General features: G+C 45.4%; 1 protein-coding gene across 5 annotated transcripts in view; it reads right to left on the bottom strand.

Moving 5' to 3' along the window:
• The window catches only part of MAP3K9 (mitogen-activated protein kinase kinase kinase 9), a 105,566-nt gene that overhangs the window by 61,186 nt on the left and 25,643 nt on the right, over nucleotides 1-18,737 (bottom strand). For all 5 annotated transcript variants that reach the window (XM_045015794.1, XM_045015791.1, XM_045015792.1 and 2 more), the window contains exons 4-5: nucleotides 9,042-9,190; nucleotides 3,922-4,097 (exon numbers count right to left, since the gene is read on the bottom strand). In XM_045015794.1, coding sequence (XP_044871729.1) covers nucleotides 3,922-4,097; nucleotides 9,042-9,190 — 325 coding nt within the window. The remainder of the gene's footprint in view (nucleotides 1-3,921; nucleotides 4,098-9,041; nucleotides 9,191-18,737) is intronic.

Raw genomic sequence — 18,737 nt, 5'->3', positions numbered from 1 at the left:
GGACTGGAATATCCTACAAGATGACCTTGAAAACTGGAATAATAGAAATAGGATGAAATTTAATAGTGCAGAGTGCAAGGGCATGCGTTTAGGGACTAACTGCAAGAAATGTTGCTGTAAGCAGGGGATGTATCAGTTGGAAGTGACAGAGGAATAGAAAGACCTGGGTCTATTGGTCGATCGCAAGATGACTATGAGTCACCAACGTGATGTGGCTGTGAAAAAGCCTAACGCAATCCTAGGATGCATCAGGTGAGGTATTTCCAATAGAGACAGGGAAGTGTTAGTATCATTATACAAAACACTAGTGAGACATCATCTGGAATACTGTGTGCACAGTTCTAGTCTCCGATGGTTGAGATAGACGAATTCAAACTGGAACTGGTGCAGAGAAGGGCTACTAGGATGATCAGAGGAATGGAAAACCTATCTTATGAGAGGAGACTCAAGGTGCTTGGTTTGATGAGCCTAACAAAACAAAGGCTGAGGGGAGATATGGTTGCTCACTAGAGATACATTAGAGCAGGGGTTGGCAACCTACAGCAGGCGTGCCAAAAGTGGCACACGAGCTGATTTTTGATGGCATGCGGGGCGGGCTGAGCTGCTCAGCCTGCTGCCACTCTGGGGTTCCCGCTGCTGGCCCCTTGCCAGCCAGGGTCCTGCCGCTGGTCCCACTCAGCACCCGCTGCTGGCCTTGGGGAAGGAACCCCAGACTGGCAGCGGGCTGTGACCCCAGCTGGCAGGAGCTGGCAGCCGAAACCCCAGAGTGTGACGGGCTGAGCCGCGCAAGTGATGTCATCGAGAGGCGTCGCCACTGAAATGCCACAGAAATTCGGCGGCATTTCAGCGGATGCTCCACTGCCGGCCAGGACGCGGGCGCATTTAGATGCCCCCACGGGTGCCATGGCACCCGTGGGCACCGCGTTGGGGACCCCTGGACTAGATGATCATGATGGTCTCTTCTGGCGTTAAAGATGGAGTCTGTGAGCTCTAACACAAATCTACACAATAATGTTATCAAGAGAAATGAAGTGAGGTTTATTTGTTTCCTTTTAAATGTTCATTATATAGAGGTCATTCCTATCAACTCATGCTAGGGTGCAGCATCCCTGTGAACATGGAGGATTTTAAAGTTAACTATTCACCTTGCCCTTTGTTGATGAAACGGATCAACTGGAATTAATTGTTCCTGAGATCTCCAAATCCTTTGCTCTCCCCATCACATTCCTTCCTTCTCACCACAAGGACAAAAGGTTTCAGAAAAATCACAGAATAATTATCTCCAGTTGGTCAATTTCACTGCAGAGCTAAAAGTTGAAAAGTTCAAGTTTAATTCCTTTTGGTTTGGAAGCATCCTGTTAAATTGTATGGATTTTTAAACTGATTCTCTCTCTCTCTCTCTTTCTCTTCTTCTTTTTTCTGTAACCTCACTGTTATCTGTAATACCATCCTACAAGCTTAATGATAAGCTTTATTTAAAAAACAAACACTAGTTGTCAAAGTAAGTATTCTTCAAAATGTCCTTTTCTGAATTCTATAGATGATTCATATTTTTACTTCTCTAAGGCCTGGTCTACACTAGGGTGGGGGGTCGAACTAAGGTACGCGACTTCAGCTACGCGAATAGCGTAGCTGAAGTCGAACTACCTTAGTTCGAACTTCTTACCTGTCCAGACGCCGCGGGATCGAAGTCCGCGGCTCCCCGTCGACTCCGCCACCGCCGTTTGCGGTGGTGGAGTTCCAGAGTCGACGGGAGCGCGTTCGGAGTTCGAACTATCGCGTCTAGATTAGACGCGATAGTTCGAACTCTGAGAAGTCGAACGCTACGCGTCGACCCGGCAGGTAAGTATAGACCTACCCTAACAGTAGCACCAGAAGCTCCAATCAGGATTGGGGCCCCCACTGTGCTATGCACTGTACAAACAGACGGTTCTTGCTCTGAAAAAATTATAAATTTAAGAAAAACTACACATTTAAATTTTTTTAAATTTAATTCTCATAACTGGTGGTTTTGTTTACTGTTTGCACATCACTAAGACTGGACACTGAACTTGGACTAATCAGAGCAGTTTCATCTTCTGCCTCTACAGCACTAACATAATGCTGTTGTACCACGTGTACCAACGGACACCACCATCAGAAGGAAGTGCTTATATGTAAAAAAAAGTTAATGTAATTTAAAAAAAAAGTTCTGAACACATTCCTATTCACATTAAGGGTTGTTGGTGGTTTTTTTGCTTGTTTGTGGTTTTGTCTTTTTTTAAAGAGCTCTTTCTCCTTCAACCCCTAAATTAACATTTCAGCCTAAAGCAAATTGACCTTTAAGTGACACTTTCATTATAGATAAGCTCATTGTTCCCTTAACCTTGGTTAGGCATATATCCACCAGCCCAACTGCTGGACGTATTAAGTCACTCCATTGTAATACACTGATTGGGACTTCCTCCCCTCTTCTTATACTGACCATAGTAAGCAGATGTTCTACCAGGGCAGTAACAGAGCTGCTGCAGTTTATGTTCACTTTTCAGACAGTACTCCACTTTTCTGACGAGAACTCCACCCCCATTCACTGAGCAGCCTTTATTTTTGGTGGTGGACATTGTCCATCCCCTTGTCCTTACTATCCTCCAATGCTGTCTCCACTTAGTCTGCTGCCACACTCAATCACCCAGTGTTTCTCTTACACTTATTAGACAGCGCAATACCACTATGGGGAAGGGGAAGGAGGAAAAGGGAAGGCAAAGGGACCTGCTGGTGTCTTCCAGGAAAACAGAGAAAACAGGGTAGGGAGTAGTTGGGCGACAGATGCTTCAGTGGCTCCAGTGACTATTTGCAGCAGAGACCATAAAGAAAAGTATATGAAAGGCAGATAGCTTTTTAGCAAGCCAGTCACCAGCTGTGTTTCTTTTTCCTCTGGCCCTGCATCAGTTCCAGACACATGGAGAACTCCTGCTATGGGGAGGGGGCAAATCAGGGTACAACAGCTCTGTCTACTTGAACTTCTCCATTATTTCCATTTTGTCTTTACTGTTACTCTTGCCTGTTGGCAATCCCTACAGTCTAGAGCCTGGGGAGGAGACAGATTAGAGGCTCCATGTGTCACAATCTGGTTACTGACACTGCAGGCCATATGGTGCAGGCCAAATCCAGTACATTTTAAGTGTACATGTGTACTTGACACCTAGAACAGCACTGCAAAATTTTGTGCCATATCAACTAAATCACTCAAGTGGGAAACTCGTATGATTTGTGAAAGAAAGAGGTCAATACTATTACTAGCATGATTATATCAAGAGACCCCTAAAAACCACAGGCATACTGACATTTTTAAAAGCTTCCCAAGTACATGATGAGCTGAGCTAATTCCCTACAAAGAGTCAAATTGGCTTAGCAGATGTACCTTGCGCTCCAGTATCTGAAATATAATTTAAAAAATGTAAGTCTCTAGCCCTTGTGGTTGTGACCAAAACCTTGAAAAGGTGATCATCGTGTAACCAATTCTGATGTTTGCTTGAATTTGCAGGCAGCCAGAAACAACAGCTCTGAGAATGTGAACTGCCTCTTCCATATTATTTGGGTGTTGACATCTAAGCCTAATGATACTGTATTTGTCACGATTGTTAACAATTTCACTGCCAGGTGACACATGAAAAAATGGAGAGGGACTATCATATTATGGAAAATCTTCAATATTTGTGACTGGACTCTCATTTTGATGTCACAAGCGGGCAGAGTTTAAGTGTGGACATAGCACGGAAGAGTACTACAACCTAATTTGTTCCCATTCCAACCCCTTTATGTACATATTAAAAATGCCAGTAAAAGAAACTAACACACAAAGATACCACCTGTTTAGGCTGCGAAACCAGACAAAATCACAGTCCAAGATAACATGAGAGTGGAATGTTGTTCCCTTTTTACCTTTTCTTTGGCTCTGAGCTGATCAAACATCTCCTGGATTTCATGCTTCCAGTCTTCCTGCAAGGAGTGGAAGGAATCTTTGGGCATTTCAAAGAAGCCAGACTCCTCTATGGTAGTGAGTTGGTCTAGTATATCGGTGAAAGATGGTCGTGAGTGTGGGTCAGAATTCCAACAGTCTAAAAAAGAACAAAGGCAAGCAAGTTGTTAAACATCAGAATAAGTAGGTTAGAGACTAAGCAGGTGGCAAGTTGTGTTTACTTCTTCTGACTGGCTAAGAATTGTGCACTATCGCATTTTTGTTACCCTGCCTCTCCCATCCCCCAACCTCATCCTCATGTCTTCTCTTGTAGACTAAGCTCTTTGGGGCAGGGACTGTCATTTTAAATATGTCCTGATTTGGTGGCTTCTAAATGCTACTGAAATATAGATGTTAACTAACGAAAATATTGTTAGAGACTGACTCAATTTATAGATAACTACACTACCAAGCTTGTTAAAAACCACACAGCATAAATATTTCCCCCAAATACTTTGCTTTAAACTCTAATTGGTTATGGAGCTGAGACTGGTTTTGCTGTGAGAGCATAGCTCGGCATAGAGAAGCAAGGGTTAGTATTAGCTTCTTCTGCACTTCATTGGAGAGTTAATTTGGATGAATGGTACTTAAGTTAGCCTAGATTGGGTGTGAGCAACAACAATACAAAGCCATACCCAAGTTATTGTGTCGTCACTGGTGCTGTGCTCCCCCATGTGTGCTGCTAGGACTTCTGTGAGCATGTCTCATAGCTCTTTGTGCTGCAGTTAGAGCCACTCTATGGATTATTTTCCAGTGAGTTGTAGGAGAACTCATCTGTCCTCCTGCACACAGAAGGAATTGTGAGAAGCCTTGAAGGACTATCAGCACTCTTGTGATTTAGCCTGCAACCTCACTGCAAAGTGGGCAGGTTACCAGTCTGAGTGAAAGCAAAGCTGGGCTCTAACCCATACCAGCTATGCCAGCTAGCTGAGGTAGAAAGAACCACCTAACTCAGGTAAGAAGGCTGATTGTGTGGATGAAAGGGAGATGAGGGGCAACAACTGAGTAAGAGCCTGAGCTAACCTTGCAGTGAAGATGTATCCTATATATCTTCAATTCTGATCTGCAATATACCTTGCTATTCTCGTCCCAGGCAGACACAGTCAGTCCTTGACACCCAGTTGTGTGGTGTGTGTTTGTTTTAGATGAGCAAAGAACAAGTAACTTTTTCCACTTAATCTGAACCAGATTTGAGCTGCCACGTTTCAAAAAGTGAACTCAAAATGCAGTGAATTATTCTATTATATAGCTCCCAAAACACAGAATTTAAGGCACCATCTTACCACATGTACAATTCTTAGCCGCTGCTAACAGGCAACAGTATATAAAAGATGTTCAGGTACTACGGTAATGTGGAGCAGAGATATTAAATAAAGAATGGTGTATAATAAAGTCACAAACTCTTAAATTACCAAGATCCTGCTTTTAAAAATACCATCATGTTAAGTGGATGATCTGAAACTCTCATGACCAGGAAAATCACAATCGTTCAACCCCCTCACCTCAAATGTAGACCCCCTTCCTCAGCAAATGTCAGTTTTTCATTCTACATTTTTTCTCTTATTGTAGTCTTCATATTGTCTTCTAGTGCAGTCTTCGCAGATTCCTGCCTGAGCAATACACTTATTCCCTTTAATGCTAGAGAACTCCTGCATGCCAATCCCCAACAAGAAGTCAGATAGGAAAGGCCTATCACATGACCATAGCCCCAGAGGTGGCAGAGTACAACCACCTCAACCCCCCACAGTTGCAGATACACATGCTGTAATGCAGAGGGCCTTCCCAATGTGTAAATGTAACCATCCCTTCCAACCAGTACCTGGAGGGGCTGAAGCACAGGCTTCCCATATGGCCAAGAGAAGTTGTGCAAATTGTGCAAAAAAGTGGACTTTTGCTTGCTTTTTTGAAGGGAAAAAAAAAGGAAGTTTAGAACATTCTAAGAACATTAATATTCTACTGATGCTTTATAATTTTAAAATTGCCATTTAGATTAGAGGACATCATGAGCCAAATTCATCCCTGCAATAATTCTATTAATTTAACACAATTACACCAGGGATTAATCTGAACTCCTATTTCTTATCCTTTTCGACTCTGCTGGGATTCTGATTTTGCATTATTATTTTTTTAATTTTGAAATTATTGCAATTCTCCATTTGGGAATTTTGATACTGAGATTTTGTGCATCAGGATGCTGTTCTTTAGGCATCTGATTGGGTCCCAAAAGCAACACAGGAATGAACGTTTTTTATGGCTCTCGAGATGCTTCTTATATCTATGTGCAGAACCAGGGACGTCCAAAACTGCTTCATAGCCTCCCTACTGCTGACCAACTAGTGACGATGGGCGATACAGAAAAATTGTCAAGGGCATAATCCCTGCCCCTCTATCCCAGTTTTTAAGAATGGCAAAGCAAACATGACCCAGTGTAAAACAAAGTGCTGCTGCCAGCCAAGTGCATGAGTGAGTGAGCTTGATAACGATGCAGGTGGTCCATGGCTTTTATTTTCCCAGGCCTAGAGCTGCCATTATCTGCACTAATGAGCACAGTTGTAACTTACAAATCTTTTCTCTGAAGAGGGCAAGTTCATGTTTGTCATCTCAGTAAAGACCACCAGGGCAGTAATTCAAACGCAAAATCAGCATTAGGGGAACCAGAGTTCACCAGGAAGGGAAATGGTGTTTTTGACAAACAATTCTGACAAAGGGGGAGGAAAGTGATTGTTTTCTTATTCCCTTCCAGTTGTTCTCCCTGGATATCATGAAGCTAACATTCAAAAGTGGAAGTGGTGGTTGCTCTATAGTATTGGGCTGAAATATAGGGCATATGACTTTATTTCACACCTTCCAATATTTTCCACCCCACCAACACCAACATTTGATTTTAAGAAACTGACTCCCTTCTCCTAAGAAACACTGTCAGTATAAAATGCACTGAACTATGACTGCCTGATGTTGTCATTAGCTCTTTTAGAGGGAGCTTGCTGCACTGCATTCTTTGTGCTGTACTTAAATTCACTGGCATACAATCTGATTCCCATTGTTCCCATAGCATGTCCTGTGTATCTAACCAGGGGAATCTCAGTGAACAAGTTACATTGTTTCCACACTTAGTGGCTTCTATACTTTCAAGTGTTCATTTACAGTAGTTTCTTGGTAACCACATCCACCTGACAAGTTGCTCCCAATTTCGTAACCAGACGGTCACTTACGGTCATAGTTGTAGTAATGCAGATGCATGTACTATATCTGCAATTCTATTGTTTGTAATCCTATGGTTTATTGTTTTAGCAAACCATTATGCAGAATTCTAGATTTTTAATTGAACTGTGTTTGTAATCTGTATCAAAGGACAGAGAAAGACAATAGTATTCCAGAAGCAGACAAACCTTTCAGTGACATCTACTTAAATCAAAGGCAAGTCTATCCCACTAACGGGGGGAATCAGTAAACTGGGTTTATTTCCAGCCCTGCCACAAAATCATTGGGTGACACTTAACAAGTCACTTCACCTCTCTATGCCTCCATTTCCCCCATCTGTAAAGTGGAGGTAATACTACCAGACTCACGGGAGGGTTGTGAGGTTTAATTCTTTAATGGTTGTAAAGCGCTATGAGAGCCTCAGCTATAAGGCACAAAATAGAAGTTCTAAGCATTCTTTTAGAATTCTATATACATATTTTGATAAAAATTAAGAACTGGATTGGAGTGGATGTCTCAGGGGACATTTGCAGAGTTAAAATAGCCAGAGAACCCATCTGAACCCATCAGCCATCACCTGAATTGCACCCTACAAAAGACTATTCCTTCCTTTGGTATTATATTCGTACTATAACTCACCTCTGGAAACTTTTTTTTTTTTTTTTTAAACAAGCCTTCAACCACCTGGGTCTTTTCAGCATGTCAAAGTCATGATTAAATCCCCCACAAAATTTGAGTATGACATTACCAGATTGATGGGGATACAGGTGATGTTTAGCACTAGTACTACATAGAACTTTACATTTTGAGAGTACTATACACACGTTAAGCTTAACAACCACCCTTTGTGAGATAAGTGACTTGTCAAAAGTCACATACCAGGCCCATTTCACCACCAGTGTACTGCAGGTAGCATTCATTTCAATTATTGTGTCAATACTGCAAGCAAGTACTATTCCATTGATTACAAAATACATTAATGTGGCCCACCAAGTCAATGGCACAGCAGGAATAGAACGCCAACCTTCTGATCCCCAGCCAAGAGTTCAATCCACTAGACTAGTGGTCCCCAAAACTTTTTACCTCGTGCCCCCCTTACCCCTGTCTGTGCCCCACCCCCAGAGCTGGGAGTGGGCTGCGGCTTCAGGAGGGGGGGACCCAGACAGGGGCAAGGGGACAGAAGCTGGGGCCACAGCTGGAGTCGGGAGCAGACCCTCAGCCAGGGGCTGAGGCCCACAGCTGTGGCTGGGCACAGAGCCCAGGAACCTTGAGCACAGGGCTGTCAGCCTCGGCCAGCGGCAGATCTCCAGGTGCGGGGCAAGGGAGGCACTCCCTCCCGACCTCCTGTTGGGGTTGGTGAGGGCCCCAGCTGTGCCCCCCCCCCCAAATGTTACTCTGCACTCCTCTAGGGGGGCGCACCCCATAGATTGAAGACCTCTGCACTAGACCGTTCTGATTATATATAATAGTGATAATACTATTAGCTATCAATAGGCTCAAGTTGCAAAATTCAGAAGTAGACTTAGATTTCAAATACTCCAAATGTGGTGGTATTTGGATCTGGAGGTTTGGTGTAAGCTCATCACCCACAATCAAGACTGCAAGATGACAAGAACATCCCCTTCCCCTCTTCACAAAGGCTTTTATTTCTGCAGCCTAGAGGTCTTATGATATAGTAACTGTCATAGCAGACTTAGTATGGCTTCTGTAATAACATGGTCCACTGAGAAAAACCATCTAATTCTGTGGTCTGAGCTACTGAAACCTACAAAAATAGGCACTCATGGAAAGCACTCAAGAAAAATATATAAACACTATCTCTCCCACTGCAATTGGCTCTTACCTTCCATGAGTTTGGCAAAAGGTTCTGGGCACGTGGATGGGATCGGAAGGGCAAGTTTATTCATGGCAACTCCGTATGCAACTGCTAGACCATCAATTCCTCGGAATGGTACCTCCCCAGTTAGCAGTTCCCAAAGCAGCACACCATAACTATTGGGAGAGAGACAGAAAGTGCGTGTTTGGCTATAACAAACACTTTAATAAACCTCAAGCAAAAAGAGGGCATAAGGCTCTCTTATTTATCAAGACTGCCTCACATATTAGAGGATACTAAATAAATCCGACATTTACAAACAAAGAAACAAATTAAATGGACTAGTACGTCTGTACACAGACCACCTGCTTTTGTGGGATGTTCGGCCAGTATTCATCTGTGCAGCCCCCTCTTCCTGAATTTAGCTGTCCTGTTTTGGCAAACTCGCTTTCCCCGAGGATGTGACAGGGCTCCTGATTTGTCAAAGTTACAGAAGCACAGTCACTATAGCAACAATTAGGGTTTCACTCTTTTTAAATGAACAGTTTACCATTTTCATTTTGAGCAGTAAATACTCTTAAAAAATTGTGCAAAGGTTTCTTAATTTTACCATTTAAACTCTCTAAAAATAGAGCATGTAGCAAAATAGTCTATGTGGATCTGTACAGAGACTGGAAATTTTCTCTTTAGACAGAATTTAGTCTTCCAAATATTTTTACTGTGCTCATTACTGTAGTTTTCAAGTACCTTAAATTCCAAATCACACTTTGATGGATTTCTGTACCTCTCCATCACCCCAAAATATAGCTTTTATATGCTTGTACTGATTTGGGATGGCTAGGTCAAAGAAGTGGCTATGCTTTACTTTTTGCTATGAAGGCAGAGAGATTTGTGGTCTTTCTGATCATTCTGGTTCACAAGCCTGTAGAAGTAACTTCTGTGGCAATTTAACGACATAGATCTATGATTAAATGTGGTGCTCCAGAAATAAATATTTTGTTATACCACTCCTGCAAAATACCTGAGTACTGATTACCTGGGGGGTGGAAGGGATGCCAGCTCTTTCCTATAATATGCTACTGAACCTTAAAGGAGGATGTGTAGTGACATAATCCACCCAACAGCCTAACTGGGCGGAGGGGGTAATAAGCCTGCCTAATTATATTTTTGCATAAATTTCATGTAACTGTATACACTCAGGTAAAAACTTCAGAACCAGATGCCACTCCATTTTAAAGTTATGCTGTTACAAAAGCGCAATGTGGAGAGCTGATTGCGTTTATGGGGAGCAGAGAGCTAGCTAGATGTCATGTATATAAATCCAAAAATAAATATGTACATTGACATGCCATACTTTCAGTATTAGTACTATTCTCTTTTTCATGACAATAAGCCCCAAGAAATGGGAAGGCGGAATGCCTATTAGTACTACCCTAGTTTAAGGATTTCATTAACCCTGAAAATGTCAATAAGAAAGTTAAGCGGTTTTCAACAATCGTGTGTTCTTAGAAACCAGTAATGACATCTTAAGGACTTAGACTTGAGTCTGGAATTTTTAAAAAGCCATTACCATTTATTCCTTCTAAGGAGTGTTTGCTTTCTGACAAAAATTCCAGCGTGGTCCCTAGCAGTCAGCCTAACAAATTTCAGAGTGCATTGTTGATAGCTCAGAAATGTGATGTTTTTCAGAAAAGGGGAGAAAAATATTTGCTTCGAATTAAGTCTTGTGAGAGAGTCTGGGTAATCTAATTATGGATCATTTAAATTATGAGAGAAGTTAGGGAAACAAGATGAGGACTTTAAAAACACTATAATGCCCTGCCTTTTTTGTTGTTAAATACAAATGATTTTCTGATTTCCTATGAAATCCCTCTGCAATGAACCTTGACACAGGTATCGGGGGGGGGGGGGGGGGGAAAGCAGGGCTAGTAGTAGAATGGGCAATATGGCAGTGGAAAGGGGGAAAATAGACTTGGCAGGTCTGTAGGGGTGTGATGGAGTGTTCATCACACACCCAAGTGGAAGGAGTTAATGGAGGTCTTGGGGGCCTGCCACGCCCCCTCCCAGAAAGGAGCAGGGGAAGCGAGTCCTCATAGCAGCCTAGGGAAGCTGCACAGGAAGCAGCCAATTGGAGGGAGGCTGCATGGAGCAGCCAATCAGGGCCCAGAGAGCTAGTACCGAAAGAATACAGGGCGGAGGAGAGTGAGTTGCTGTGGGGAGCCTAAGGAGTGAGATCTGTGCTCCCAGCAGGCTGCAGCAAAGGCAGCACCTGGGACAGAACCGTTGCTGGAAGGGACCAGGGGAACAAGGAGCTTCTTCTGGCTGGCTGCTGGGACTTGCTGACTGAATACCCTGAGAAGAGGGAAAAGAAGGTGCTGGGGCCACCGGGAAGTGGCCCAGTGAATTGAAGCACCATTGAAGGAAGTTAAGGAGACACAGCAGGAGGCTGCTATCTGCAGGGTCCCTGGGTCAGGACCCAGAGTACTGGGTGGGCCCAGGTCCCCCCATTCACCACTGGGGAAATGGCTTGACTACTGAACAGCAGTACCCATCCTGGAAGTGGGAAATATAGATGGTGACTCGGCCAGAGGGCCAAGTCATGAAGAGGACTTGGACTGAGGCAGGTCTGCAGGCAGAGAAGATGATGGGAGAGGCATCACCTGGAGAGGGCGCACTGGCTGGCAGAACTAATCCCCATGATGGTCAGCAGGAGGCACCACTGTAGTGAGTGGACCTCATCACTCTGAAAAAATCTGTCTTACCAGCAGCTGTACTGGGTTTTGAACATTAATCAAACTATGATGTTATCACAAGAAAGAGTGCTCCCATAAGAGGCACTTCTACCAGCAGTGGTGACATATCAGCTCACCAGTGTTTGATGCAGCAACTTTATTTATGGAAGTTCAGCTTTTAGAGGTTCCCCCCCCATGTTGTGGTTAAGGAAAGGCTTGGCAGTGAAACACCATTCCAGACCATATCCCCAGGCAAGCAGGCATCCACGTTTGGAATAATCTGAAGTGTCTTGAACCAGGTAGATGTGTCTGTACTGGACATACTGACTCTCAGAATTGGTTTGTGCTCCACTATTGACACGAAAGAGCATGTGATACAACTAGGTCCTACTGTACATGAACTGATGTACCATTCACAATTTACTGTTTATTTAGCATTCATTCAGAAGCATCCCACAGCACTTTTCAAATTATAACTATTACTTCATCTACTACTGAAATATCTCTGGAATGAAAGAGGGAAGCCATTTAGCACTGACAGCAACACAAAAGAAGGAAGCACCAAATCCGATTTAAGCCATAAGGGAAATTTTTAAGTGATGTGAAGTTGGAATATGAATCATGTCCTGTTTTTTATTTAGCAACTCGTGACATAATACAGTAGAAGGCAATTCACCCCAACATACCATACACTGCTCTGTCATGTCATTCAGTTTTATGAGACAGATGCAGAGGTTTAAGGAGACAGGCAATGTCCCGTTGAGCCTCTTAATACTAACAAGTAGTCTGTCTCTCTTGTTTCCCTGAAGGAGCAGCTCCAGCAACAGATTGTGCAAAAAAGTGGACTTTTGCTTGCTTTTTTGAAGGGAAAAAAAAAGGAAGTTTAGAACATTCTAAGAACATTAATATTCTATTGATGCTTTATAATTTTAAAATTATACTACTCTGCACATCGGTCGGTCTTCGTCACCCAGAAGTAGCAGCAGAGTGAAATTTACCAGGTCCCTCAACAGTCTCTCTCTACAGCTGCTGCTCCTATCAGTGCTGATGGGCAAGTGTTATGAACATGATACTCACTCTGAAGGAAATTTCTAAAAGCAGAGGGGATGGGCAAATATGGGATTCCAGCAATCCCGTGCTGAATTTAAATGCTTGCAGGAGATATGATTTTGATTCCTGCTCCCAATCTTGTCACCATCTCTTCTGTAGGGTGCTCAGAATTGTCTGGAGACAATGTTCTCAGCCCCAAATGGTAAGGGAAGGCTGCATTTTTTGAACTAATTAAGAAGCAATATTGATAGATATTGAACACAGTGTCTTTCAGCCTCTCTCAAGCAGAAGGTTGGTGGTCATAAAACAGAAACCAGAGGGTGGAAGAGGTTAACACGTTGAAAGGAAAAACAGCAGAAGAGACTCTCTATCCCCATTAAGGAGTTAGAGAAGGAGATGAGGCCCAGATCTCTTTACAACATTCTGAAGTGTTGTTTGGACTTTAATTACAACAGGAACCACAGAATACTGACTGTACACCCAAGTGAACCAACGTTCATATGAATAATTAATCATCTCCTAGTAATCCAGTAATCCTTTAAGCCATTTAACCATCAGGTTCAATCCTACTCAGTGGATTTTCAGGGAGTTGGAGGGGCTATGTGATATTGCCACCTTCCCTGATGTCTCTGAACTTATTAAAGGTCTTAATTTCCTCTCTGGTTTTTATTTTTAAATGTCAGTAGTGCCCTATTTTCCTTCTCTGCCTCCCCCAAGTATCTGCACTTAATATGAAAAAGGAATTCCCCCCCTCCCCACAACAAGTAACAGCAAAGTCAGACAGGGGATCCAAAGGATGGAAACCCCCCCCCACCCAGCTCAGTTCCTTCACCTTCCCAATGTAAAACCCACTGGGAAAACAGACATTTTCTATCAAGAATGAAATCTCACTTCATTTAAAAAAAATCCTGATTATACTTTAGTGCTGACAAATAGTACTGGACTGAGAGCACAGGAGACTGTTTATCCTCAGAACAGGTATAGCATGCAGTGCTAACTTCCCCAATCCCGCCCTACTCAACCCTGACCTGGAGGGACCACCACTGAAGCTGAAAGGGAAGTTAACTTCACTACTGACTTCTTGCCTTTTCTGCTAAGGGCTTGGCTACACTTGCGAGTTAGTGCGCAATAAAAGAGCCCCATGCGCATTAGCTCACTCCCCGTCCACACTGGCAAGGCACGTAGAGCGCTCTGACTCCGCGGCTACAGCACTGCTGGTACTCCACCTCGGTGAGAGGAATAACGTTTGCTGCGCCTCGGCTACAATGCGCAGGCATCAGTCCGAATGAGGTGTTGCGTTACTGCGCTCTGATCGGCCTCTGGAAATGTCCCATAATCTCCTTAAGCTCCGTTTTCTGACAGTTGGCATGCAAGCCTTTACTGTGGAATGCTGTGTGAGAGAGAGAGAGGTGGGGGGGAGAGGGAGGTCTGCTGCTGTCTGAACTTACCAGACAGCATGTTGACATGCTCTCAGCCCCCCAAAAACCCACTCCCCCCATATACACAAACACACTCCCTGTCACACTCCACCCCACCCCGCCCATTTTAAAAGCACACTGCAGTCACTTGCATGCTGGGATAGCTGCCTGTAGCGGGCCGGTGTGGCTCCCCTCCTCCCCGGAGAGGGTTGAGCCCCGGACACAGGAAGGGGCGGGGCTACAGCAGGGTGAGCCCGCCCCTCAGAGGGTCAGGCGGCGACCCGGAAGAATAAAAGCCGGGCCTCCCAGCTCAGTCAGCTCTCAGCCACCGGGGAGAGCAGACCTGCCTGAGGGAGCTCCTACCGGAGGAACCACTGGAGCCCCGAGCGACTGCCTGGACTGGACGGAGAGCACCCTACCTCGCTCCTGGGAAGACCAGCCGGAACTCCCCCGCGCCACCTACGACGAGGAGCCCGGGGGAACGCCCCAGCTGCCATGCTGTTACCCCGAGGAGCCCCCGGGGCAGGATTGGCTGGACTTCCCTAAGGACCTACCAGACCTACCCCCCAGCCCAGGTTGGGACGAGCCCATGCAGTGGGACTTCCCGGGGCGAGACGCCGTGGACCAGGTAGGCCAAGAGGGGGATAGTGGAAGTGGCCCGGGGGCAGCTGACCTCAGTCAGGCTGCTGACCAGACTGAACCCATGTCAGTGTGTTGCGGTCAGGATCCCCACTGACCGGCAGCGGTGAGGACCGCTGCCTAGGGCCCCGGGCCGGGACACAGTGGAGTGGGTGGGCCTGTGTCCCCCCCTGCCACCCCACTCACGGGTGGCAGTCGTCCCCCTCTACCTACTGGCTCAGCCTGCCGCAAAAGGCCTGAGCCCCTGTACTGTTTGTTACTGGCTCAGCCTGCCACAAGAGGCCTGAGCCCCTGTACTGTTTGCTACTGGCTCAGCCTGCCACAAAAGGCCTGAGCCCCTGTACTGTTGTTACTGGCTCAGCCTGCTACCCAAGGCCTGAGCCCCTGTACTGTTTGCTACTGGCTCAGCCTGCCACAAGAGGCCTGAGCCCCTGTACTGCTTGCTACTGGCTCAGCCTGCCACAAGAGGCCTGAGCCCCTGTACTGCTTGCTACTGGCTCAGCCTGCCACAAGAGGCCTGAGCCCCTGTACTGCTTGCTACTGGCTCAGCCTGCCACAAGAGGCCTGAGCCCCTGTACTGCTTGCTACTGGCTCAGCCTGCCACAAGAGGCCTGAGCCCCTGTACTGCTTGCTACTGGCTCAGCCTGCCACAAGAGGCCTGAGCCCCTGTACTGCTTGCTACTGGCTCAGCCTGCCACAAGAGGCCTGAGCCCCTGTACTGCTTGCTACTGGCTCAGCCTGCCACAAGAGGCCTGAGCCCCTGTACTGCTTGCTACTGGCTCAGCCTGCCACAAGAGGCCTGAGCCCCTGTACTGCTTGCTACTGGCTCAGCCTGCCACAAGAGGCCTGAGCCCCTGTACTGCTTGCTACTGGCTCAGCCTGCCACAAGAGGCCTGAGCCCCTGTACTGTTTGTTACTGGCTCAGCCTGCCACAAAAGGCCTGAGACCTATTTAGACTGTTTGTCGCCCAGCCCCTGCACCAGGGGGCCTGGGCCTGTCCTAGCCTTAAAGAGACAGGACAGAACCCCTGTGAGACAAGCGGGGCGGTGTGGCTCCCCTCCTCCCCTCAGAGGGTTGAGCCCCGGACCCACCTGTTACACTGCCCATAATGCACCGCTCCCAATGCTACTGCAAGTGCCACAAATGTGGCCACGCCAGTGCGCCTGAAGCTGTCAGTGTGGACAGATTGCAGCGCTTTCCCTACTGCACTCTCCGAAGGCTGGTTTAAGTCAAAGTGCTCTACATCTGCAAGTGTAGCCATGCCCTAAGACTGCAAGCAAAAGAGGATAATCAATGATTTTGAGATAGTGGCTGAACAGTGTTCATGAGATAAGTACCTATCCATTGGGATAGGAACTGCCACCACTGACTCATTTCACGTAGTCTGTTTCAGTCACAACAGACTCGGCTGGATTCAAATTAGCATTCTAAAAGGTAAGTATAAGCCTCTATATCATAGACTCATAGACTTTAAGGTCAGAAGGGACCATTATGATCATCTAGTCTGACCTCCTGCACAATGCAGGCCACAGAATCTCACCCATCCAATACTCAGCCTCTGAATCCTCTCCATCTGCTAGTCAGACATGTCTAAATGATTCCAGTACTTTATTCCCACAGGTGAAAATTTAAAATTCTGGGCAGGTAACTGGTCTGAAGGTGCCAGACATGCACCTTGTACATATTTAATTAAAGAGGCTAGGTGATATTGTGGCATCACTTCCTGCATTATGGTAATATCACTGACATGGATAAAGAAAAAAATTATTGTAAAAAGTGTAAATGTATCAAAGTGAAGTACACGCAGCGGTTAGAAATTTCCATGAGAAAATGGAAAAAACCTTGCTATACCCCTATATGGCCTGCTGGTCTTGCACTTCTCCTCACTAATAAAATGGCTCTCTGAGGAAGTGTTTACTTTGAGATTCCTCCCTTCCCCCACCAAACACCCATTTCTGGATGTTTCTAAAAAACATCTGAGCATTCCAGAATCTGGGAGAAAGGAATTTGCACCAAGGAATAAATAGGGGTAATGTCCTATAAAACAACATTCGAATACTGAAGTAGTTTGCTAGGCATGCCCCTTTCCAGGTGAGCTACATCCATGGATGAAAGGTGCTATACAAGAGCAAGGTATTATAGATACCAGCAGAAACCACACCTACAAATAAAAAGGTATGAGCAGTGATGTTTGGGGGTGGCAAACAACAGATAGGAATCACAGTTAAGTAGTTACAGTACCCAGCTGATATCTACTTTACTGTATGACTATGTACAAATTGCAATCTCTGCACTTCCTTTTCACCCTTTACAAAGTGGAAATAAATACCTATTTTACCCGAGAGGGCTCTTGTAAGAATTACGTGTCTATAAAGTACATTGAGAGCCTCAGATGGAGGGACTATTTGTACAGCATCATCTATAACTGGGCCCTTAGGTGCTACTGCAACATAAAAAAAGTAAGTGATAATAGTAAGGCATGCATGCTAGGTAAGTGCAAAGTATTGTTTATTAGCAAGCCTAACTAAAGCACTAGTGGCAGAAACCACTCCTCAGAGCATTGCTGTGGCCTATAATAAGCATCTTCTCCAACAGCTACCTGTGCATTTGTGCATCAAGGAGATGAGCTGGATAAGACCTCTGGCAAAAGGCTAGGGACCCCCATTCAGACAGGAGCTCTTCCAATAAATTAAGAAACCTTTTAGGAAAGGTATTGGGATAAAAGAGTATGCATACCTCAGGAAGGGAGACAGCTAATTTTGTTGTTCTTATAGGAGATTAATTGTATGGATGCTTATCAACCAAATTCCAATCTGGCAGCGATTAGCCAGGAGAGTGGTGTGGGAGAGAGACATGTCTAATAGGATAAAAAAAAGTCTATCCTGTCAGGGATTTGAACAGCATGCTTAGGTGAGAGTAGGAGTTTTTAATTGTGTCTGTCTGTGAACAGCCTAATGCTTGCAAATGACAATATTGCCTGGGTGGCATTTGCTCCTCTATACATGTATCTCAGACACCACGTGGCCAGGGCCCAATGCCCAACTGGACCATGCTCTATCCAACACACCTCATCTGTGATCCTACAAGTGCCAGTATCTTGTTGCCAGGGCTAAGAATACCACAGAAGCAACAAATATTTCAGGCCTGTGGAGAGGCAGAACATTGTGGCACTCTCACCAGCGAACCTCTCCAACTAAAGACCACCACAGATGGCTCCAAAGGGAGATTCATTCTCTCTCTGTGAGGCTGGTAGCCAGAAGACAGGACTTTGTAGTTGAGAGATGTAAAACAAGGAAAATGGGGGGAGAGGCTCACAGGAGGATTATAATACCGTGCATAGATATTATAGGTTCTCAGCATGATATACACATTCATTAAGGTCTTGTCTACACTGAGCCTTTTTTACTCCTGGGGGAATTCTGTGCCACTGTGCAAGTGCAGAATTAATGCCTCCCTGCAGATTTTACTCTTTCCCTGCAGAATAATTGATTCATGCGCTCCTCCCAGGAAATGCTCTTGAGCAAGGTCTAGTTCAGACATCAAGAGCAACCAGGGGAGACATAAATCACCACCTCAGGGGCCGTGGCTGGGCATGCGAGACTCTGTCCCTCATGCATGCTATCGCAGTGTGCCCAGAGTCACAGAGGGGCAAGACTGGGGATGTCCCAGCCAGTGGCTCCAATGGTGAACCAGGCTACAGCTGCTAGCCCCAGCTGGGCTGGGTAAGGAGACAGGACTTCCTCTTCATGGGTCACTCCTGGGGCTGGGTAAGACCCACCCCAGGAACCTCCTTTGGCTGCAAGAAGCTCTGCACACAACCCTGCTTCTCCCAGGGCCCATTGCTCCCTAACTGCCGGGGAGGGATCATTAAATAAGGAGCTGCC

The sequence above is a fragment of the Mauremys mutica genome, chromosome 4 (assembly GCF_020497125.1).
Source record: "Mauremys mutica isolate MM-2020 ecotype Southern chromosome 4, ASM2049712v1, whole genome shotgun sequence".
NCBI classification, from domain to species: Eukaryota; Metazoa; Chordata; order Testudines; family Geoemydidae; genus Mauremys; species Mauremys mutica.
The sequence above is the reverse complement of the archived record's forward strand: the minus strand, read 5'-3'. Positions and strand labels throughout refer to the sequence as shown.